Source organism: Rhinolophus sinicus, chromosome 14 (assembly GCF_057876585.1).
Source record: "Rhinolophus sinicus isolate RSI-liver-muscle chromosome 14, RSI-T2T, whole genome shotgun sequence".
NCBI classification, from domain to species: domain Eukaryota; kingdom Metazoa; phylum Chordata; class Mammalia; order Chiroptera; family Rhinolophidae; genus Rhinolophus; species Rhinolophus sinicus.
Window position 1 is genome coordinate 87,699,201 of NC_142514.1, and position 25,796 is coordinate 87,724,996.

At 41.0% G+C, this 25,796-nt stretch overlaps 1 protein-coding gene across 1 annotated transcript in view; it reads right to left on the minus strand.

Moving 5' to 3' along the window:
- BMP6 (bone morphogenetic protein 6) overlaps positions 1 to 25,796 on the minus strand; it is a 148,506-nt gene that overhangs the window by 25,015 nt on the left and 97,695 nt on the right. Inside the window, exon 2 of the mRNA XM_019745410.3 lies at positions 3,929 to 4,121. Coding sequence (XP_019600969.2) covers positions 3,929 to 4,121 — 193 coding nt within the window. The remainder of the gene's footprint in view (positions 1 to 3,928; positions 4,122 to 25,796) is intronic.

Sequence of the window (25,796 nt, forward strand, 5' to 3'; positions counted from 1 at the left end):
TTTTAAATTTGGTAATTATTTCTTACTTTAAATGTCTTCCAAAGGACTTCACCATGATAGAACACACAGAAGAAAAGTCATCATATATATAGAAGATAGGCGATCGCTGCCAGGCCATGCAATCACCAAAACATACAGAGTAGAACATAGAATTTCAAAACTAGCAGAGGCAAGTGTGGTTAATTCATGTACCAAACGGGACCGTCTTCCAGACACTGAGTATGTCCCTCTGTTAAAATTTCTGGCTGGCTTTCAGGAGATGTTCTTTGACTTCTAAGTATACAAAACCAAGTAAGACCAGTCAAAGTATGTCTTTAACCAAATAAGAAATGTAAATGGATGTGATATCCTTTAAAAGCCTCAAAATTGCAGTTAATGTAAAGGTACTATAGAAGTATAAAGATCATGAGTACGTGTCATGAAAAGTAACATGCTACCATTATGCTACGATACATGAATATGAAAGGTCAAAAGTTATTCCGAGCAGCCTTTACCGTCCAAGTATGAAGACAACTTAGTGTGTTTGAGCTGCAGAAGAAAACAGTGAAGTAAATGGACAAATGAATAATACTGTGAGTAAGCACAAAACTTCTGTATGAATGTATTCTAGTCTTTCCTCCCCTTCATACCTCTGCTCTAGAAAAGCTGCCAATAGATTAATGTTTAAGCAATAGATCAACAAAGGTTTGCAAAGGTTTTCCATAGGGAGGCCTTGAAAGTCTACGCACCATGGCCTGAATTCTAACAGATACATTTCACCCCCACAGAGCTGTCTCACTTGCCATCCAAACAGAAGCATCCTTGGGATGTCCCCAACCAGTGTAAGGAGATGGTGATATGAGGCATGCCAGAAGGAGACTGCTTACCTCTTTTTGGCATTTCACCTTTATCTCGGGACTGTAGCCATGTCATTGGGGTGACTTTTGGGAAGCTTAACAGACAATAGTGTAGGCATAATTTGGAGTTGGCAACATGCATATGTGCCATGTTTCATTCTCTAACAGGTAATATGCCTCCTTGCTTATCTGATGGGGCCATGGCTAAATCCTAATGAGGGAATATATGAGAAGGTCTTTTCCAAACCCTAAGTACTCTATAAGTGCCAATTTTTACCAGTGTCATCATAAAAACATAATGATTTATAACACCAGATGTTAACACTAAATTCATCTTAAAATATAAACACCACACCATAGCGTAGAGCACATTTTAAAAATAAAGTGCAGAAGGCATGCTGTGCTATTCTGATTTAACTGTGCACACTGCTGGGTGGCTGTTCTACGAGCTGCTCCAGATCTTTTCAGGACTTAAGATTCTATCTCAGGGTTTATTCTCAGGTTTTGAATAAAGTATCAAATGTTTCTCTGTACTCAAAGCACCATCTATTCAAGTAGTGACTTTTCTTTTTTTTAACTTACCTGGTCCAGTGATTTCCTATCAGTCCGAGGAATGTGTTTCTGTAGAGTTCACAGCAACGGCCTATCTCCCAAGAATCTGTTTTTGACCCTCTATAGGTCGGGCTTCCCAGCTGCCCTTCATATGAGAAGGCCCCACACATAACTTCTTCTGCCTCAGCTGAGTATATGACAGCATTAAACAACCTGCACTTTTTTATTTGTTTGTTTTTCAAGGAGGCCAAGTATTTTGCAACACAAACATTTGTTAAATAAAGTTAATCCATTAAATACTACAAATTTCACTTAAACACAGATTAGACAAATAAGTTTCTTCACCAGTCTGGAGAATCGTTTTCAGCCAAGACACCCCAAGATAGTACAGATGGGGAGATCAGACCTTCCCCAGAAGTCCTGCAGTTAAATCTGGAGGCCTTTGGGAGGACATTAGGAGACACCAGGAGGCCTGGGCTCCTGGCCCACCGATAAGAAAAGCCCCTCCTGGCTAACCTGGGACCATTCAAAGCATGAAATTCTCCCAATTCTCCCAGGAGTTCCCCTTTCCTATGCACAAAACTTAAACCCATCTAATTGCCACATACTCCCATCCTAGAGGGCAGAGAAATTACAACTCTGCTTTGACAGTCATCAAAGGTTGGGACCGTTTGAGATTTTGTTTTCCAAACTCACTGCTGGCCTTGAGGAAGTATGACAGCACCATCTTAAGCTCAAGGCAGCTGTTCATTTTTGGCTGAAGTTCAACATAAACCTTACAGATGGTCTGCTAGCTCTCTCTTAAAAAAAAAGAAGAACTTGTTTTTTAAATGTATACTCACAAAACCCCCAATCCAGTGTTTTCACTATAAAGCTTCCCCCCACCCCCACCTCCACAGGACAGAGAAAACCATGTATTCTGAACAAAGCTCTGAGCCAAAATGGTGCCAGGAGGTTATATCCACCAGAGAAATATAATGGGACAAATAATTAGGCAGATTGAAAACTCAGTGGCTAAGCAGTTCCAAGGTCTCACCGAATACCAAGTCTCTCTGAAGTACTGAAAGATGAAAATTTAGCAACAAATAATGTGCTTTTCAAAAGAGGCCCTTAACAGTTAAGTCATTGAATATATACTTTCATTGAGGAGTGAAAACGAGACATCAGAAAACTTCCCGTTCATTCCAACATTTTGGTCTGTTATAAAGGTACCACGATGACTCTATTTTACTCACTACGTAACTATTCCAGCTAAGAAGTCACACACAAACCTCAGTGTGTATGTTCAATACCGTGATGTGTCCGCAAAGCCCGACAAGAGTCCTTCCTTCTTCCTTATTTTCCTCATTACAGATTTGAATTGGCATAAGGGCCAAATGTCGGTAGTGCTCGCAAAACTAAAATAAACCTTTTATGGGTCAAGTTAACGTTTGTTATTATTTTAGTGTGCATATTTGTGACAGACCCACACACAGATCCGTAACTTCAGGATAAAGGAAAGTCATTCGGAAATCTTTGGACATTCTTGGGAAGTCAACAGACTTCCAAGACCAAAAGCAAGAATTTGCACTTGGTTCATAAAATCAAAGCTGGCAAATCCCTTATAGAGTCTCTAAATGCGGGATTCCCTCCCGCTCTGCATTCTCTTTCTTTAATTTTATCTTCATATCTACCATCTAATTGCCAGGCTGTCATATCACCTGCTGAGTTTCCACCTCAGCACCCTGAGAACTATGCAACAATGCTAACCTACTACCATCAGGCGCTCCATTCTCCCCTAATTACTAAAGTGACCCTCAATAGTAAGCAAAATTCAAGGTTATTGGCTTGTTTCCTGTGTGCTACAGGTTTGAACGAACTGCTGTAATACTTCATCCTTCAGCCCTTCCTCCAAAAATCACTCCACGGAAGTTTTTCTTTATTGCTAGAAAGTCCCACGAATGCACTTCATTGCAGTTCTTTTCTAAAACGATCTGGCCTCATTTCAGGAAATAAGAATAATACAGACATATAAAAAAGCCTATTGTTCCCTTGTATCCAAATAATAAAAAATACATTCAACACACATACATATACATACACACTCACTCAAAGATATATCATATATAATATGTATAACATACGTATATTATATGTACAAATACATAGCCTTGTATTCACCTGAAATCATATCATATGTAAGCATCCTTACATAATTTTCATGTGTGAATTTATTTTAGCTGCCTTCACTCATCATTCAAAGTAGGGACCAAACAATTGTGGGAAACATTTTGTCCCTAATAAGTCATATATTCTCTGATCGTAAAGGATGCTTAGTAAATACCGTCCACTGGCTTGCTTAGGAAAAGAAAACTATTTGAAAAATCTTCAACTTAACAGCAAAAACTCTTGCTGCTGGCAAACACTACAATTCAGAACACACCCCTCAGGTGCGGCCCTGAACTCCGAATCACCTTCCACAGACATACTTGGGGTTATGTGGTGACAGGGTGAGAAATGGGGGCCAGCCCCACCCTTTGGGGTTCCTTGAGCCCTCATACCTGTGCTGATGCTCCTGTAAGACTTGATAAATGCTGATAAGAAAAGTTTGGTTTTTAAAACTCCCCACAACACAGTCCTTGTAGATTCGGAATTCTGCAGCCGTCACCGCCTCACCCTCAGGAATCTGGGATAAGTTGAACTTGAACTCTTTGTGGTGTCGCTGGCGAGGGGAGAACTCCTTGTCGTACTCCACTATAAGATTAAACAAGAGAGAGTGACAACTATTGTTACTTGACTAAGTGCCACAGGCTCACCTCAAAAGAAAGTCTCCCCATTTTAATTCATAAGTGGATTACCGGTTACCAATGGCTTATTAGAAGGGTAGGATGGTGGGAAGAACACTGGCTAGGCTGTCAGACAGGCTGGGATTAAAATCCTTCATTTTCCCCAAGATTAAATAAAACTTGGATTTTATTTCATTTAAATACTTAGTTTACTACGTTACATGAAATCAAGTTATTTAAACTCTTGGCTTCAGGTTTCCTCATCTGCAAAAAAAAAACAAAAAAAAAACAAACAAAAAAAAAACAGGAATAGAGTGACTTCACAGGGAAGTTGTGTTTAAGAAAACAATAAGAATGCATGTGGTGATCCTGGCCCCCAGTAAGCCCTCCCAGTCCCCTGCCCTTCCTACTGCGTTGCCCCGCCTCAGGTGGGTTCATCAGCAGCTGCCATGGCCAAGGGTAGCCCTGAGCCAACCTTTGGAAGTGCTGGTGGGGAAGGGCGTGAGCGGGGCATTTGGCCTCGGCCTGAAACTCCCAATTTTGCCTGCTGTTCAGTGCAACTTTTTGTTGACAAGTTTAGGGTAAAGCTTCATAGAAAATGTTGCTCTCACTAAAGTGTGCTGCCACCCCTCTGCTAGTGGAGCCTGGGGGCTGAAGGACTCTGAGGGGAGGGACCCGCTGCGCTGTGGAGCTGCTGGAGTCCCCATTTGATTTGTGCTTAGAACCCAAATGGAAGAACAGCGATGTGGAAGTAAATCACCAACGAAACTTGCTATTTTCTAATTTTTTTTTTAATTGGGAAAGGATTGAGTCTGAAACCTGGGGTTTTTAAATGAAATATTTTCCCTGCATGAAGACAAATTCTGAAAAACTACAGCTACCAATGATCAATTTTCAGAGTCAGGTTTCAGACGTCTACATAAGTTCTGTGTGAGAGAAATGAGTACCAGTCTCAGATGCTTAACTTATAATCATTGTACAAGAGAAAAAGGAGTGCTCTGCTTCCCACCATAAATCCTCGACTCTTTCCCCCAGAGTTCAGAAACACTTCTGCCCTGCTGTTCCTGTTAGTTTTTTTCTTAATGGCAACCACAGTGAAATCCCATGAGCAAATTAATCCTTTATGGCACAGTTTTCCCAGGGCTTGTGGGTAGAAAAAAAAAATCAAATTATTTGCCACCTCCAACTGCCCACTTTCTCCCACAAGTGTTGTTCTCCATAATCACCAGAGAAAAGCTTTGGAGATTTAGCTCCTTTTAAAAATAAAAAATAAAAATAAATAAAAAAAGCCAATAACTCTTTACAAGAAGCTAAGACCTCAGTGGCATTTGCAGAAACTAAGGAAAGTTAAGCCATCTATAGATATGAGGTTTTAAATAAAGAATTTCTGAAACTGCCATGTGACTATGCAACAAATCTTTTCAATTCGTTATCGCTCTTTATTTTATTTTCCATTTTATGGGTTAAAAAAGAACAAACTTTGACTTATGTAAGAGCTAGAATATAAGCAAAAAAAGGTCTAACCAGAAAGTAAACCAACAAGAGAGCAGGTTTTCTAATTAGAGGCTAAGCATGAAAAGCAATATTGTTGGGGAGTTCACCCAAGGCCACCCACACATGATGCTGTATCACTTTTCCCTAAAACTGATCTGCCTTTTACGTTTGATATGTTATCATCAGTAGTTAAAAAGTGAGTCAAATCTGATTTCCCAGAGACTTTCTACAAAATAGTCACATAGCTTTTCTGTAGGGCCTTTTGTGTGCTTAAATTTTAATATCACTAAATGAAAATATATTCTTAAGATTCATTTCAGAGAATGCTTAAGTATTCAAAAAGTTTTTCAATTGCTCTTAATATAAATATAAATATAATTAATTAGAAAGAAAAAATACAGATGTGAAGCAAGATATAAGATAGTAACTTAAGATATTTCAGTTTTAAGGAGCAGAGAAAGGGACAGAAATTTCAATACATGAGAAATGTGGTAGCTAGTCTTTGGAGAGCTACATCACCCCCAATAAACCATACCTCCCGGTATTCACACCCTTGGGTGGTCTCCCTCCTCTGGGGCGGCTCTGGGCTGGTGCTGAGTGACTTTTGAGGCTAGGTCATAAGTTTTAAACTTCCTTCTACTTAGATTTCTTGGAATGTTTGTTGGGGGGAAAGATGGCTACAATGTAAGAAGTCCACCTACTCTGAAACCTCCATGCTGTGAGGAAGCTCAAGCTAACCATATAGAGAAACGATGTGGTACATAGAGAGACAGAGGGAGGGAAAGAGGGAAGAAGGAAGGGAAGAGTCTAGTCAGTCCCCAACTGCCTCAGCTGAGGTACCAGACGTATTAATTACATGAGGACTTCAAGAGAGAACCACCAAGTTGAACCTAGTCATTTCACAAGACTCAAAGGTAATAACACACTGTTGTTTTTAAGCCACCATGTTTTGGGTGATTTGTTATACAGTAATAGGCAACTGACACAAGAAGATAAGGGAGGACAGGAGAGGGTAAGAGAGGTAAATGAAGAGAAAAGGGAAGTCTGGCCTTGATAGGAAGGAGAGAAATTGCATGCAATTCTTAAGGATAAGGGTTTTGAAATGCTGGAAGGCAGTATGTATGACTAAGGAAGAATCCTGGCAAATGCTCACAGGCAGATGTGGAGAGATAAAGAATCTAAAAATGAGAAAACAGAAGCATTGTTTAAAGCCTTCATTTTATTAGAATGTGAATTAGAACTCATTGTCTTATATGTGCATTTTCTCATTTCTCCTCTACCAAGACAACATTATCTTGAAGCACTCTGAACTTTCTTCTGCTATTCCTTTAGCCTTCTCTGGGGAGATTCATAGTCTCCTAAGCCCCACAAGTCTCTGACTGCTGTCCACCTGCTTTTAAGTTCTTTCATCCAAACCCTTTACTGTCTTCTGAACCTCTCCTTATGTCTCTTAGCTGGAAGCTGTACCACCTTCCTCACTCTCCTCATGATACCTCAGCCACCGGTCGCTGGAATTTGCTTGGAACTCCTTTCTTTCCCAATCTTTTGCCCCCAATTGAATTTGCACAATGCATTTTGCTAATGTCTCACAGGGATACAAGAAATAAACACAATTTGGTCACTGACTACACGTGAATTTGAAGACCACAATGGTAAAATAATAATGTTTCCAATGAGCTTAGCATTCCCCCTTGAAGCATTATGATTCTGAACACTTTAAATATAAGAGAGTTTAAGAAATATGAGAGAGGCTGAGTTCTAAATTCAGTGCTCAGTACCTATTTTGTAGCCCTAGCATTTGGCTTTTTCAGTGGTGGTGTCATGTGTGATATACAATTAAGTGGTATCTAACTGCTTAACTGGGTTTTGACACCAGCTCTCTTCTTCTTAACATACGTGATGCTAAGTAAGATATCAAAGTTCCAGTTATCAGATAAAAGGGAATGAGAGCATTTCTGTAGATTAAGTAAGACAATCTATACAAAGTACCATGTTTCCCCGAAAATAAGACCGGGTCTTATATTAAGGTCTGTTCCAAAAGATGCATTAGGGCTTATGTTCAGGGGATGCCAGCCTAAAAAAATCATTCCAGGGCTTATTTTCCAGTTAGGTCTTATTTTTGGGGAAACACGGTAGTCAATGGTAGAGTAAGTGCTTAATAAATGTTAGTTGTAATTATCACGAGCTGATATTTGAGAATGCCCCTCCTCTGGGGTTAGAGTATGTCATTGCTGAGAAATTCAAATTTACTCATGAGTTTTTAGATAGGGCTGATTAACATTTCCACTAAATTAACTTTTTAAATTAGAGAGATTCATTCTGTGAAAGGGGCAGTAAGTGAAATCGCCATATTGAGTATCATCAGCCGTGGTGATTGGCTACTGGATACAGTGCTGTGTTCTCCAAGACAATAATTCCTAGAATTTTCCACTTCAAGGACTAGTGAAAATATTTTTTTTAATGGTAATGACCTTACACAAGGTCATCTACTTTTTTCTGTTTGCCTTTTGTAAGAGCAATAAAACAAACAAGACAACAAACTGCATTCTTTTAACTCTATGATTTCATTGCTAAAGGTCCTTCTAACACTGAAAAAAATGACATACTTGAAGAATATATACAATCCTTGAAATTGAATAAATTTAGCTTTATAAAACTCACGCTACTCTCTTTTTGCTTCAGACCAGCACCAGACCTTTGGCCAACATATAGGGCCACAGCCCTAATGAATAAAAGTTACTGGTTTCAGATTTAAAATGTAAATTATGTAATATTATACAAACAAAAGGATACATATAATTTATAGAGGTAACAAAGCAGAATAATAAAGCACCAAGGAAACCAGCACCCAACTTAAATACCAGAATATGAGCGATACCGTGGTATTCCTCCCTGATGCCGTCCCCACCTCTGCCCAAGTGGCACCTAGTATCATCAACAGTGTCTAGCAGTCACTTGCCTTTTAAAAATGAAGTTTTACTATATATGTTTCTATCATTAAATCATAGTGTTCAGTTTTTCATTTTTCCCTTAAAGTCTTCCTTTCAGACATGATAGAAGTTTTACATGTGGAAAACACAGGTCACAGTTAAAATTGACGGCAGCCTGGGCTCCTAGCTGCACTACCTCTCAGCTGGTGGGGAACTGAAATTCTATGGGTGGGACATGGCTGCTCTGCAGGCGATGGGTGACTAGTAACTCTTCACCTTCAGCTCTAACTCATATAGATCTATTAAAAACATGGGCATTTTCTCAACCTGTGTTGGTAAGGATGTAGAGAAAGTAGAACCCTTGTGCATTGCTGGTGGAAATGTAAAATGGTGCAGCCACTGTGGAAAACTATGGCGATTCCTCAAAAAATTAAACAGAATTACCATATGATTCAGCAATTCTACTTCTGGGTGTTTACCCAAAAGACGTGAAAGCAGGGACTCAAACAGATATTTTCACCCCCATGTTCGTAGCAACATTATTCACAATAGCCAAAGGTGGAAGCAACTCAAGTATCCATTGGCAGATGAATGGATAAACAAAATGTGATGTATACATACAACGGAATATTATTCAGCCTTAACAAGGAATGAAACTCTGACACATGCTACAACATGGATAAACCTTGAGAACATTATGCTAAGTGAAAAAGGCCATAGAGACAGCATGTAAAATGGCGGTTGCCAGGGGTTGGGAGAGGAAATGGGGAGTGCTTGTTTAATGGGTACAGAGTTTCACTTTGGGAAGATGAAAAAGTTCTGGAGATAGGTAGTGGTGATGGTTTCACAACACTGTGAATGTCCTTAATGCGACAGAACTTCTGCACTTACAAATCGCTAAAGTGGTAAATTTTATTATGCAAATTTTACCACAATAAAATACTAACAAAAGATGGAAATTTTCTCACATGATCACAATGCATGATCACACCTAAGTTAAAATAATTATCCATTGTCCTCTAACACTCAATCAATAAACAAATTTCCTCAAATACCTCAAAAAACTGTCTTCCTCCATTTGGTTTATTGGAATCAAGAGCCAAACAGTGTTCATTCATTACATTTGGTTGCTCTGTCTCTTAAGTCTCTTCTAAACTACTAGCAAACTAGGAATAGAAAGAACTCCACTAACCTGATAATGAGTTTATATAAAAAACACCTACAGCTAACGATATTCTTAACGATGATACATTTGAACCACTTCCTTTAAAATCAGGAAGAGGGCGAGATGCCTTTTTTCAGTCTCATATTGGAGTGCAGTTCAGTACCGCTAAGATTAAGTAATAGGAAAGGAAGACACATTACCAATTGTTAGACCTAATAAGCAAGTGCTTCCTTGACTGTCTCAGTGAGTTCAGGTGCTATAACAAAAATACTACAGACTGGGTGGTTTAAACAACATTTTTTTCTCACACTTTTGAAGGTTGGAAGTCCTCTGGGATCAGCGTATTACCACGGTCAAGTTCTTGGTGAGGGCCCACTTCCTTGTTTTGTCCTCACATAGCCTTCCTTGGTGCATGCCCTGAGCTCGTAAATTCTAGTCTCCTTCTCTTCCTAGAAAGATGCTAATCCCACCATGGGAGCTCCACCCTCATGACCTCATCTGGACCTAATTACCTCCCAAAGGCTCCACCTCCTAATACCATGTCACTGGGGAGTAAATTTCCAACAATATGAATTATGGGAGGACACAAACACAGTCCATAACATTGGCCTTAAGGTGTCACAATATTTGTTCTGCTACCTTTCAAATTTATGTTTTGAAATTTTTGCATTTGTGTTTTAAGTGACACTAGTGATGGTCTCATCTCATACAGTGTTATTTGGTCTTAAGTTATACTTGCTCTTGGAATAAGTTGGAGAATGTTACCTCTGTTTCTTGTCTCTTTCTTTTCAAGAAACGATCTCTTTTTTGGAAGTTTGGCAAATTTATCTGTAAAATCATTTGATCCTGGTGTTTTCCTTTGGGGAAAATTTTTAATTATTCATTCATGTTCTGTTAAACATATAGAAATATTTAAGCTATTTCTTTTTAAGTCAGTATGTATTTTCTAGACGTTTGTCAATTTGGGTTAAATTTTCAAATTTATCACCATAGTTTTTCAGAGTATTCTCCTATTATTTAATCTCTGCTCTATGTTTTTTAATTCTAATATTGTTTATTTATAGATTCCCTTTTTCTTGATTTATATTACTGCAAGTTATTTTATTTTTTCCCTTTCTACTGCTTAATTTTATAATAAAGATATTTTAATAGAGGTATTTTCTGAACATCATCCCACTAAGTCTGTATTATTTCACTTAAAGTTGTCTAGAGAAAAATAAAGACACCATCTATTTCAACTGCAAATATAAGAGAGAAAAGAGAAAGGGGAGAGAGGGAGGAAAAGAATAGAATAATCTTTCTATTTAATACACTTAAGAGTAGTCACATATGCATTTTTTCCCACTGGACTCACTCAATAGTTAATTCAAATTCTACATTTTCCAAATGCTTCATGTTTCTACTTGCAGTTACACAACAAACTTGAAAAACTTGAAACTCTTTTTTTTTTTAAATTGCCATTCCATTGACTACTGTAAACAAGTTTTCATGCCATGGCACAAGTTTATTTAATTTTAAGCAACAAGGACAGTTCTGGCTAGTCTTCCAAGGGTTGTAACAACAACAGCCTTTCGACTTTTCTGTTGCAAGCATACAACCTTCAGTAGTCATAGAGATACCGAATTGAACTCTCCAACTCACTTTTTAACCACAGTGAGATGACAGACTTTGTCCTCCAGGATTCACCAAATATTTCTAAATGTTTGTGTTAATGTTCTTTGAGAATCACAAATATCAAGAAGAATCTATTTTCCTGGCTGCCATGTTCCAAGTGATTTTTTTCCTAAACTTTTTATTTTAAATAATTATAGACCTACAAGTAGGTCCCCAAATAGTGAAATTGATTAAAAAAATAGTAGAGAGAGCCCATGTAACATCTTACATAACTGCAGAACAATAGCAAAACCAGGAAATTGACATTGGCATTATACCTTAACCAGACTACAGACCCAACACCGATTTTACCAATTTTTACATGTCCTTTGGGGATGTATGTATATACTCCTATGACATTTTATGACATCTATAGATTCCTATAAGCACTACCACAATCCAGGTACAGAACTGTTCTGTCACCACAAAATAACTCCCTTGGCCTACCCTTTTATTCCAAATGGGTTTTTAAGACTAGACCCAGTACATACTCATATATCATAAAGAGCTTTAGGACCAACAATAAGTGTCTACATATCATTGTTAATAGTAACGGTCACCAAGTCATTTTTTTTTAAGAACTTATTTTAGAACCATGTTCACACCCAAATGCAGATGTTAACATCGCTTTAGGGTGGGAAGAAGCTCAACAGCTATAACTATCCACATCTTACAATGGAAATAAGTCATAGACTGCAGCTAACATGAGAGAATACACTCAGGCACTTAAATCAATAAACATGTGTCACGAGGAATGACTTACACTGAATAACTGCAGCCTTGATAGACTTCCATTAATATCAAATAACCACATTTTGCCTACTTGTAAGGACTGCTATAAAGAAGCAGTCAGACCACATTTAGTAATAATTAGTATCTACAACATGTATTTTTTCACAATTAAGAAAAAGTTTAATATTTTCAGTCAAAACACATAGATGGGAGAGCCCAAAGAGAAAAAGAAAGACTCTCTCACACTCTGATTTCACCTGCATAGCAATCACGGGCAGAATACCCTCAGTGTGACTGAGACAAGAAATATAAGTCTGTATTCGTCATGGCAGACTAATCATTTCTTTTCAGATGACCTTGCTTCTCGCGTTGCTTTTATAATGCAATCGTCCTTCGTATGCTGGGGCTTCCCTGCAATATACCTAGCTGTTTGTGAGGAACGCTACCCTCACTTCCCTGTGAGGGCCCTGGCTTAATTTGGGGACCTTGGGGACAGCTCTCCCACCTTGCCCTGGACCCCAAGCTGGTCTCGTGGTCTGCAGTAGTGCTGGTATTTGCACTCACAGAAACCTGGCTTTTATGTTTGTTTGCTCACAGTAACACCCTCAGGGGAGTCCTCAAAGATGTCCCTGAGTCCCTGACATTCCCGCTGTAGACATATTTGCTCTTGTTTATCCTGGATCTAGTCATATGTTAGCAGGGGGCCTTACAGATGATCTAGTCTGCAATTCTTCCAGAATTTGAAGTCTTTATTTTATCTTGTGTGTTTGGAAAATAACATTTGGGACACATTCCTCTCACTCCTAAAGATATTATAAAACCCGCCGAATGTTTGAAGAGTTTACAAACAATTTCATACACATTATCTCATCTGTTTCTCCAAATAGTCGCAGAAGACAGGCAGAGGAAATATTATCACCATCATATCAATAGGAATCTGAGGCCAAAGGCAGTTAAGGGGCTTCCCTATGCCACTCACTTTTATGATTTCAACTATTATCTCTATGCCTCTCTCTTTCACAATTCCATCTCCAGCTCTTTGCTCTCCTTTAAGGGAAGTGTTTATGTTATTGCTGGGTACACGTCTTCATCCAGATGCCCCTTATGCACTTAAAGCCAACCTGTACAAAATGCAACTCACTATCTCCCCCTTCACTAACCCGCCCCTGTAGGTTTACCTCTGTCCATCTGGTTGCTCCAAACTGGACAATTAGTCAACCAACTCCCATTGATTTTACCCTCTAGAACGACACTATCCAACACAACAGCCACTAGCATGTGCAACTTTTAAATGTAAATTGATTTATATTAAAAATTTAGTTCCTCAGTCACACTAGCCACATTTAAAGTGTTCAGTGGCCACATGTGGCGGGTGGGTACTACATGGATACAATATTGTAAACGCCCATCATCACAGAAAGTTCTATTGGATAGCACTGTTCTGGAAGTTTCTCTAACCCACCTATTCTGCTCCCTCCACAACCACTGCCCTTGTGCAGACCTCTAGTCTGACCCTCATCCATCTGTCTCCACCTTGCAGCTAGTCCCACAGTCCCAACTCTGACCTTGTAACTTGCCTGCTCAGAGCCTTCAGTCTATTCCCCTGATCGCCTTCCAGCCTCAGGCCTCACCTCTCCGCTCTTTGAACGATGCTCTTGGGAGATATTAAATTGTTCTGTTTTTCCAGCCACACTCCCCAGGACCTCATGCCTTTCCCTTACTTATATAATCTCCTTGCCCTTTAAAAGATGTTTCCCTCCCTCACCTTCAGGATGAAGACTTTTCCAGGCCCCAAATTTGGAAAATGCTTTGGTGCTCCTATGTAATTCGAAGTAAAAACAATTTTTTGAAGCCATAAAACAAGGAGAGTACATCAAAGTTCTTATTTCCCCCATAATTATTAATGCTTTGGTGAAAAATATCAAACTGAAACTCTTTAAAATATGTTTCCACTCAGTTTTAAGTATTCCTCTTTTGCTAGAACTCTAACCATTACTTGAAATACTTAATGGGTAATGCAGCAAGATTTTAAATATTCTTCTAAGACTGAACCTCAGGAAGCCTTCCTTAACTGTCTTCCTCCACCCTACCCACCGCCAGTTGGTTTGGGGACCCTCAACTCTAGGTTCCCATAGTGTCCCATGGCAATCCCTATACTAAGATGATCAGTTGTTCATAAATCTACTGCATCTACCAGACCATAAGGCCCTCAATGGCCGGGTCCATGTCAGGTTCACCTTCATACCCCACAACAGAGAGCTCAAGAATGTTTGCGGAATGAGAGCATGAGCCAGCACTGAGATCTGCTCCCTGCTCTCTCCGGGGCACCACAGGATTCCCAATGAGCAGAAGGAACTAGAATGGGTCAGGCTTCTGACTGCAGCCTCAGTGATGTTTCCTCAAGCCCTAGGGGCATTCTCCAGGACACAAACAGCTAACGGGGGGACTGACTCAATACATCTCTCTGGGTTCATTTATTGAAGCAGCCACCCCACAGGATCAGAATACCAATTTGCACATAGCTTTGCACTCGGAGCTCAGGATGCAAACTCCAAGCAGGTTAAATTTTTAAAAGCAAAGCAGAGAAATTAATCCATTCAAATTACTTCAATTATACTCAAGCCATATCACAAGGTTGTCACGCACAAGAAAGATGGAAAGGATTTTTAACTCCTATCCTGCATTCAGAGAAGCAGATCTCTGACTCTTTTTTTTTTTTTTCAGGGTGAAGTGAAATTTACATATCAAAATTAACCAATTTAAAGTGAATGATTTATTGGCAGTTAGTACATTCACAATAGTGTACAACCACCACCTCTACCTGGTTCCAAAATACTTCCACCACCCCGAAAGAAAACCCCATACTCATTAAGCAGGAGTTCCCCGTGCCCCCCTCCACCTAGGTTCTGGAAACCACCAACCCATGTTCTATCTCTATGGATCTCATATCGCAGATATTTCATATACATGGAATCAGACAATCCTTTGTAACTTGTTTCTTTCACTTAGCATGTTTTCAAGGCTCATCAATAGCATTAGCACGTCTCAGTACTTCATTTCTTTTTATGGCTGTACGTTATTCCATTGTATGTATATCCCCCATTTTGTTTATCCATTCATCCACTGATGGACATTTAGACTGTTTCCACTTTTTGGCTATTGTGAATAGTGCTTCTGCAAACGTGTGTACATGTATGTCAGTGCCTGTTTCAGTTCATTGTGTGTATATTTCTTTCATTCTCTTTTGTTCCTCTTCTTCATCTCTCCTTCTCAGCCACTGATTCCCCAGAGTTAATGTTGGAGGGGTTAATAATTATGCATCAGAGCTTAATCACAGCCTGTCCCAAACACCAGGGCAATTAGCTAAGCACCCTCCTCGGGGCCAGGCTATGCAAGACATCTGAGTAGAAAGAGGCTGGAGAATGAATGAGTGTTGAGTGACTATACCTAGGACAGTCTCTGGCATGTAGCAGGTTTGCAATAAATGTTTGCTGAGTCCGATTACAAACACGGTTAATCCAGGGGAACTGGATTAAACTACCAAGGAGAAGTAAATGTTGTAGACTAATAGTCAAAAGAAGAAAAGAATACCTCAGAGGTCAGCATAGTGGAAGGGTGACAAGAGAGAATAAAAATCGAGCACTCATGAGAAAGATAGCTTCCCGACAGAAGTCCTGGGAAAGTTGAAAGGGTAGGAACCCTAATCAAATGGCTATTATTTCCTCTTTTGAAAGTCAGGAGTCTAGTATGCAGGAAAGAACATGGGACCAACAGGCTGAAGATGTGAGATCATGATGCAGCAATATGTCTTTTTAGCCTGGTCAAGTTACTTGTTTTCAGTCTCTTGAAGCATCTACAGAGTGGCCATAAAATCTGGAAACAAAGGAAATATTATTGTATCATGTATCAGAATGTGATATCAATAACCCGTTTATGCGGATTTTTGTGCCTGTGTTTACCGACTTGGTGATCACCCTCTATATGGGGGGGTAGGAACATATACCCACAGGCTAGTGTGAGATGCAGCCCAGAGCCTGGGCACCAAAACGCCCTGTAAACACCCAGCTGGGCCACCAAGGACTGGACGATACGTTCTTTTATTAAGAGCACTACTTGTCAAGCTCAGTACCATCAGGATTTTCTTCATATACACACTTCCATGGCCAGTAAATTGTACTGCTTCCATCAACACTTTTGCAGAGACACACAGTGAGAGCGAGAGCATGAAAGCGTCACAAAATGAAAATTCAGTCCTTAAATAATTGAGAATTGAACTATGTTGGGCAACAGTTTCTCTCTTTGGGTGGCAGCTTAAATAAACACTAAATCCTGTCTTTCTCCACAGTGGACTTTTGACCATGACAATGGAGCTATTTCGTTTACTGAAATGTTCAAGTTTTAAAAGTTGAAATTAACTGACAGGCCAATTCCCTGCTTTGGTTCCCAGGGTTACCGGGGTTTCATATTCCTATCAAGTTACACTGCATCAGATGACCTGCTATTATTCGCCACACAGCATTGAGTGTGCCAAACACGGGGACGTGAAGAGAGTCCTTTCTCATGATCCCTTCCAACCTCTCCTCCACGTGATTGGTGCAGGGTGCCCTGACCACTGGGCAGGCGGGGCCAGCACACATCTCTACTTAGGGGCATGTGCACATGGCCCTCCCTCTTCACCTCAACAATATACCAGCGGCCACAGAAAAAGCAAATGCAGGCACGTTACTGCTGAGGGCTGGAACTCCCCTCAAACACACACCACCAGGGCAGGAAATTTTGTCTTGTTCTCTTATTTGTCGTCCCAAGTGCCTAAAACAGTATCTGGCAGATAAGCTGGTGGTCAGTACTTGCTTGCTGAATGAGTAAATGATGGAGCCACATTTTTCAAGCACTAGCCAGCCTGGCCTGGCAGCAGCAAGGGACAGACACTTGAAACTTTCTTGGTCAAACTAAGACCTGCAGTTCTAAACCAAGATGTGATCATGGCTGCTGAGCAGCGGCTGGGACACGAGCTTATGCCCAGGGGTTCTAAACAAGAGAATGGAAAAACACCACCATGGGGTGCGAGACCACCTCCACAGCACAGCCGTGCGCCGTGAACACACAAACACAGAAAAGGGCCATTCCTTTCCTTTAATAGGCAAAACTTGGATCCCAACATCCTTACAAAAACACAACAAAATGCTTCTCCTAGGACTGTTCTCAGAGAATATCTTTCCTTTTCTAGGGCAACAAGCCCTCATCATCTCTTTTGAGCAATAATTATACCAGCATGTTTAGCCCCATCTGATTCAAAGTGTTTATAGACAAGGCTTCCTACACTAAACAACAACAAAATCAACAACAACACTCACCATTTGAATGTACGAGTTGACAAAACAAAACAGTAAATACCAAATACCTAACAAGAAGCTTAAAAGAATGATAAACATATGGCCTTATCACTCCCATCTTCCCATTCTTAAAAACAAACAAATAAATAAATCACCTAACTTCTGAGTTAACTGAATAATCTTCCCTGAACGATGTAATTTCTTAAGCAGTTTTATTCATAAGACTAATATTGACTCTCAACTATCCAGGTGTTTTGGGTGCTTACTCCTAGATGATGAGGATGAGGGATAGTATAAAGTGAGAAAGACAGAAAAAAGCTGGGAAACACTCAAGTGTGACAGATTTGTGGTATGCACTTATTTGTATTTTTCATTTGGTTCTGATTTACTAATTGACAAATGGGGCAAGAAAAACACATTTGGGTTGAGTTGGAAGCTTATGCTCTCACAGCTCCTCATCTCCAGCCTTCAGTGAAATAATAAACTTGGATTTGTTGCTCTGCAATAATTTCCACGTCTAACACGGCCTTGTCATTTCACTGAAAGACTGAGTTTAGGAAAAACTAGGCTAGAGAAGAGAATTTTTATCCAAGCATATATCTGAGGGAAGGAAGGGGGAGGCAAAGGAACAACAAAGTGACCAGCCAAAGATTTCTCAGTTACTCTCTCTCTCTCCCTCTTCTAATTCAAAACATTAGACTTTATTATTGGTGTAGCACCAAAGAGCACATTCTTTGCTCCGGTGATTCACTTCATTTTCCTGAGAACACAAGGGAGAGAGTATCTCAGTGTAAAGTTACTGATTTGCCTCCAGATTAAGTCCAAGCTAAACTGCTCACTTAACGTTTTGTTTTCCCTTAAGCCCAGCAGGTCCACATGGTGGGTGAGTCCACATGGCGGGTGGCTCTGCTCGCCAAGTCACAAGGTCTTGGTTCTTTCAGGATCTCAAATCACAGATGAGACCAGCAAACAGTCTTGGCAAAAATGGGCTTGGGAAAGAAACGAGGGAGCTGGAAAGTTGATGGGAAATCACCAAGGGCATTTGCCCTTGGTTTTTCAGATTGACACAGGGCTGTGATTTATTTAGACAAATATTCCCGCCTCATTAGGGTACTGAAATTAACGAAAGCCATGTTTCACAGGACACACACACAAAAAAGACAGGTGAGAGGAAAAAAGTGGAAAGGGGACTGCCTGGGGGTCCCAAGGAATACCCCACATAAATCAGGAAGCACGGTACTAACTGACAAAGGAATGGACCATGCAGCTGTGGAGACACTCATCTAGCTCCCAGTTAACAGGCAATTGCCCTAACACCCACGATACTGTCACACAGGTGGCTGTGTGGCCCGTGCACATTTGGTACAACCATGTGCCACATCTTGGTTCACCCACATCAGGCTTTCCCTTGACTTTCCTCTTCCTGTCTGGTATTGGCAACAATCAGACAAACCAAATCAAAAGAAAAGTGGTAATGAACAAAAGTCCCGAGTAATTATTCAAACTACCTTTGACCATTAGTGCCTTTCCCACAAATCCTCCACCAAAGTAGTTAGTAATCAGTTGCAAATAATGGTCTGAATTTTAATCTTTCACTTTTTATAGCCTTCAAATGCCCAGAAATTGGCAGTAAGGTGCCCAGTGCAAAATAAAGCATGAATGAAATAACCAACCCTCAGGTGGTACAAACCCAACCTGACAAAAGGCATTTCCATAGGCCTCTCCAGGTGTGGGATCACACGTCCTGAACTCTGCCGCATCCTGAAGATTAGAAAGTCACCTGGGAGATAAATGTATCACAGGTGTGTACCACACAGGAGAGTAAGAAGAACCAGAGAAAGTAAACATGAAAGCTACAACAGAAAGGATTTGACTGGGCTGGAAGTGACCTGCACATAAGAGAAAAAGAAACTGTTGCCATATCCCTTTTGAACCAAGGAAGCCCACCCAGACAGGCTTGAAAATAGATACTAATACAGCACAGCTACTACCAACCGGCCCCAAGCCTCCAGAAGGATCCGCAGCCACTGTGACGTGGTCTCAACACACAGGAGACCCGGAGTCCATTCCATCTCTGAGTCCCCCTCAGTCCTGCTCCCGGCTGGAGAACCTTGTGAGGGTGATCAGGTTGAGTCAAGACGGAAAGAGAAATACGAACTGTCACTACGGAATGAGAGCGCTGCGAGTATATGAGTCGGGAATGACTTTCTTTTTTGTGACCCTGCCTCAAACAAAATGCTGCTGAGGAAGCATGAGAAGACTGGAGAACGTTCTCTTGGACAGGCTGCCATTGGACTGTGGGACACGGAATCTGTGATACACACGTGGCTGGGAGAAGCGGTGCTTGGGAAAACACTGTCTCTTAATACCCCTCAAATTTTAAAAGTCACCAGATATGGCCAGATTTTATCATGACCTGATGATGTCAACAAAGGCTAGCTGAAGAACCTGGAAGGTGATTGGGTAAAGTACGCAGTGAGAGTGTGATCCCAAGACCAAATGCCTAGGATTCAGCCGCAAGACTCCCCCACATGTCCCATTTCCATCGAGGAGGAGCTAATGGTGTCACCTAGGGAAGCACCTCCAATTTTCATCTTCTCCCATCTCAGTGTCTTCATTGGCCAGGTACTGGAAATAACAACATGAATCCTACCTTCAAGGGAGGTGTGACTCTAATCACTGATAGTGGAAAGAGAATTAAAATATACGTGTTTCAGATGAAGCCAACATTCAATACTCAGCTGGAAAAAAAAAATCACTAAGTTCAACAAATATTTACTAAACATCTGTTATCTACAAGGCATGCTGATAAACCTTTGGGATTATCAGGTCATTTCTATATAGTTCACATTTGCACATTAAATAATTGTAAAGGTCATTAATGGGCTTTGAAAGATATTACCAATACACTAAATGCTATCTTGCTATTTAATTGGATATTCAGTTAAGGCTGTCCTCACCCCTCCATACCCTTGAAATAAATTAAAAGATTACACAACAATAACTTACTATTTTCTTCCCGCTACTGTTTATCACTCACAAAAGATCAATATATGTCTATGGTCAAAAGTGGTAGAGGGAGAAAGGGAATCTTGTATCACTTCTTAGAAGACCCACAAGGGCCACAAGGAAATTGCTCACTGACTCTTGTTCAAAGTGTTCTAGAAAAGGTGCCAGGAGACCAGCCCATCAGGAGGCCTGGACCTGCCTTCAGCTGACAACAGCATCAGTATTATGTCACTTCTTGAATTCTTCCTCTGAGCTTAGGGTCCTTCTTGAGTCCTCTCCTTCTCTCACACCCACCTCTAAGACACCAGCCAATCCTGCCTGCTCTGCCCTCAATACCGAGCAGAATCCATCGCTCACCACCTCCACAGCTACCACCTCTTATGTGAACTCCTGCAGTAGCCGCCTACCAAGTCTTTTTTATTCCACTTTGCTTTTCCAGCCTGCTTTCTACACAGTGGCCACAGTCACTCTTATCAAATATAAATCAGAAATGATGCCATCCCCAGTATAACTCTCTCATACCCTATCTCTCAGAGCAAAAACCTTTTCAGAATGTGACTCAAAACCCTCAGGGTGGGACACAGAGCCCTGGCTTGCTCTCTGCCCTCACTTCATGCCACTGAAGAAGTTTCTCATTAGGGCAATTCTGTAGATCCACAGCACCCTCCTGCCATGGACACCTTGCACTTGCTGCTTGCTCAGCGGGATACTCTGACCCCGATAGCCACAGAGCATTCCCTCTCACTGCTCATGTCTGCCTGCTCAAACGCCATCTCCTTGGAGAGGACTTCCCTGACCACCTAGCTAACAGCACATCCGGTTATTTTCTGTCCCCTCAAAACACGTTTTATTGATCTCCTCTGCATTCGTCACCACCTGACTTTATACTGAATTTATTAATGTATTGCCTTCCTCCTTCACGAGAATGCATGTTCCATCAGTGCAAGAAGTTTATGTTGTGCATTTTTATATCCCATATGCCTAGAGCTGTGCATGGCACACGGCTGATGGTAATTCCTTTGAATGAATGAGTAACCTTCTCAATTTTATTTTCTTCATTGGCAAACAGGAGGTAATAATAATTCCTCTGCCTCATAGAGCTGTTCAGTGCTTAAATGAGATAATATATTTGCGAGCATTTTGGAAAGTGTACAGTGCAATCCTCTGTAAGGGAATGGTATTACGCCTTTCATTTTGCCGAACTGCCCTGGAACAAAGCGGTGTCAACAATTCAGCCAGCATCGCCTCCTGCAAGCGAGCTGCACAGGTACTCAGGAAAACATAGTTAGTGGCAGGTCCTGGTGGCAACTGCAATCCCTCAACCTAACACTTTTTCTGTGAAAAAAGAAAATCAGGGAGCATGAAAGATAGAAAGAGTTAGGGTACTAAGTGTCCTAGAGAACGCTGGGCAGGCCTGCTGTGATATGCAAGTCCCGCATTGAGAAACCTTAAATCGAATCAAGGCCAGTAAAAAGGAGGAAGCCTATTCGCTGGAACGAACACACCCAGCACCAATCCCCACCGACGACGGACGTAGGGCTGAGGGCCCGCGACGGTTTCCAGGACTCAGCGGCCTGGGGAACGAGTTGCTCTGGCCTCACTTTTGACAATGACACCATTCTTGACAATTTGTCCCGTTTTGCTTCGTTTTGTCCAGCTGCTCCCTAAGGACTGGTAACAATTAGGAGGGAGGATCTAAAAGGTGTGAGAAAGAACGTAGGGGTTGACAGCAGTGGAAGAAGAGGGAGGGGAGAACTGGGACCTCAGAATGGCGTGGGCCTGAGGGAGGGATGGACGGTGTTTCCACACATGCTCCCAGGATGAAAATAAATCCCACAAAAATAGGTCAGCGTGTAGCACCGGGAGCATGTGAGGCTGCAGGACCTGGGCTTCAGGTGCGGGGCGAGAAGGAGAGCTTCCAGGATCCGATGGAACACACCTAGTGAGCACTGCACAAAGCAGACAGAGGAAAGAAAGCACCACCTGTTTCAGCAGACTGCCCTCACCCCCATCATATCCAGGGTCCCCTTATAGTCCTTTCCACAGTCAGAACAACATGCAGTCAGTCCCGCTTGCACAGGTGGAGGGAGTGTGGAGAGTTGAAGTCCATAACCTTAAGCCCTATGTTAGGTTAAATCTCATTCCAGCAACTCTTCCTCCTCAGATTCCAAACAGCCAAAGTCCCTTCACAGATCCCTTTTTAATGTACCAAGTGTAGAATATTCTTAGGATGTAGAGAATGTCCTGCTTAAATAAGAATATATTGAATATTGACTGTGTGCCAGATAGCTTGCAAAGCGACGTACATGTACTGTCTTATTTAATCTCCCTAATACCCACATTAGGTAGTCACCATTACTACAACCACTGCACATTTGGGGAAAGGACTCTCAAAGAGGAAAGTAACCTGTCCATGGTCACGTGATTGATCAGGGTAGAACTGAGACTTGACCCCCAATCATTACACCACAGTGCCACCAGGTAGCTACGGGGGAGGTTCTGAGAACACAGATGGAGAAGAGCTGACCCAAGGCTTAGCAGTCTTGATGGGCACAGTGCAAGAACCCTCGATCCAACCTTGAGGTCTCCGACTCAGACTAGAAGCCAAGCCTCAGGAGGGGATGGGGGTCAGAGCACAGGGCCCCAAACTTCCCAGATCATGGCTCCAACAGCCGGACGTGGACGCAGGAGCAAGGCGATGAGTTCCTGAATGCCTAGGCGTCCCGTTCAGCTCAGGAAGGTTGAGGTTACCCTGGCAGAAAGGACCACCTGGAGAAACAGCCCACAACAGGCAGAATTACGTTCAATGGGACAAAGGTCCTGGGGAAAATTAAAGGTGAAGAATGAGCAATTTAATGACTCGAGCAATGGGATCTGGCTTCCCTCTTGGGCTATCTTACATGCCTCAGGGAACACGCACATGGGTCAGGTTCTGGCCACCTGTCCTCCACCCGATGCCCTACAAGAATGCAGGTATTCAAGATGCTTACAGTGAGCAGGCCACAAAGCAACCACAGAGTTGGAAAACTCCTACCAGTAGACACAGCTTCTTTGGGTGGGGAACAGAGAAGGGGCCACATCACAAGAGGCAAAAAGAGCCAAAGCATACAGTCGTCAGCAAGTCCTGGGACCCAAAAGGAACACGTTTCTGAGAGCTTCTGAGCTTCCAAACCCACTGCAACTCCACGTGGGTTTGAATTTATCATCTAGAGGTGAGAGCTTTGGTCCTGTATCAGTAAACACTGCAACACTCAAAGCAATCTTAACAAAGAAGAACAAACTTGTATGTTTGGATGTTGCTAAGAGAATAGATCTTAAAGTTCTCATCACAAGAAAAACATTTTTGTAACTATGTGTGGTGATGGATGTTAACTAGACTTATGGTGGTGATGATTTCACAATATACACACATATAAAATCATCATGTTGTACATCTGAAACTAATATAATGGTATGTCAATTATATCTCAAGTTTTAAAAATTAGAAAAGAATAAACCTTTAAAAAGTATCTATTTATAAAACTATGTATGGGATGATACCGTTTGTATGCACACATATACAGTAAAACGTACATACATACACGTTTATTAGGTTGGTGCAAAAGTAATTGTGGTTTTTGCAATTATTTTTAACCTTTTAAACTGCAATTACTTTTGCACCAAACTAATAAAGACTGAAAGGATATATAACAAAATTCTAGTTAGCTGAGATGATAAAAGGAATACGGATACTTTCTATTTCCTTATCTTTGGTTATTACTATTTTATAAATTATTCATTATAAATATATTCTATTTATAATAAAATCCATTACATAATTTAAAATAAAAAATTTTGAAGTACATCACTTAAGTGGACCACAACTCTTTAAGTGGACCAATTTCACCAACTCTTAACTTTATTTCTTGAAGAAGCTGTTAAATACTTTCAGTTAACTAGAAACATAGTTGGAATGCTTCTTTCCATCTGATAAAGAGATTACTCTCTGTAGTCCAATTAATGGTGACTCTGCTACTGAAAAAAAAAAAAAAAACAGCTTCTGTTTCTGGTTGCAAATCACAGTATTACCTCAACTCCAGCTGGGAGATGGAAAAACAACATTTAGGATTGAAAGACCATCTTCATTTACATGCTGAGTTTTGGATGACTATTGTAACTGGAAAAAAAATTAAACACAACTAGAAAGGATTTCCAGAACAGAGTCTTGTTTTGTTCTCACGGTTGGGCTCATTTTGGTAACGTTGCTGAGACCTTCTCAGCAGGACCTGGGGACCGACACCCCTTGTCCAGTCCTCTTCCTTCCTTTTTCTCACCTGCTTTACCTTTTTCACTTCTCATTCTGCCTATCTATTTAAGTTTGCCAAATTCAAGTTTAAAGAACTGCTAGATGTCTAGATCTGATGTAGATAATACTGTCTGTTAGGCATGCAATCCTTAAAACATTAGCACATACATTGACCTAGATGAACTCCAGCCAGCTAGCTGTGCTCAATGAGACAACAAAATGCGGGTACAGTTATAGCAGGTTTGAATTTCATCCGGATCATTTTCACCAGCTGGGTCTTAAGGATGAATCTTTAATTAAGACGTACGGTGACCATCCATGCTAGTTTGCATAAGACCGATCAATTTCCCAGGACACGAGCCTTTCAGTGCTGAAATTGGACAATCCCAGGCAAACTAGGACGAGTTGGTCACCCCACTGCCATAGGATATCTACTTCAATTAAACTTCAAACTCTAGAAGATGCCCAGATTAGAGATCACACATGTACACACGCATGCACACACACAGAATCACACACACACCTGCATATGTGCCTGGTTCCAGCTAGTCTTTCCCTCATTTTCTTCTCCCGCCAATTCTCACAATTCACCTTGTCATTGTGAATGATAGCTCTCCCTTTCCTTACTCATGTTCTCATGTCTTTCATCTGGTTGAACATGAGATATCCCTCTCTGAAATCTGAGAAGAACATCTTGTCAAGTTTACATGTTTATGTTTTTATAAAATGTAATTATCAGCTCATTAAAAGGAACTCCTTTCCCCAGATCGTGATGGCCTTTTCCTTCTTTCAATGTTATTAACACATCTACAAATGACCGCTGGCCCAGGTGGACCCTGACAGTTGTAGGTGACATGGTCCTGCAGATCGTGCACAGCTGCATCCCAGGGCTCCAGGACCCCAAACCCTGGATGAGGCATCCTCATGTGAGGAGAGAGCCAGAGCCAGAGCTGGGTGACTGTGAGCAAGACAGCGAGAAGCACTTCCCTTTGGGGTCTGGTTGTGATTAGTGTTTAATTAGAGACAGTGTTTGTCTACATGA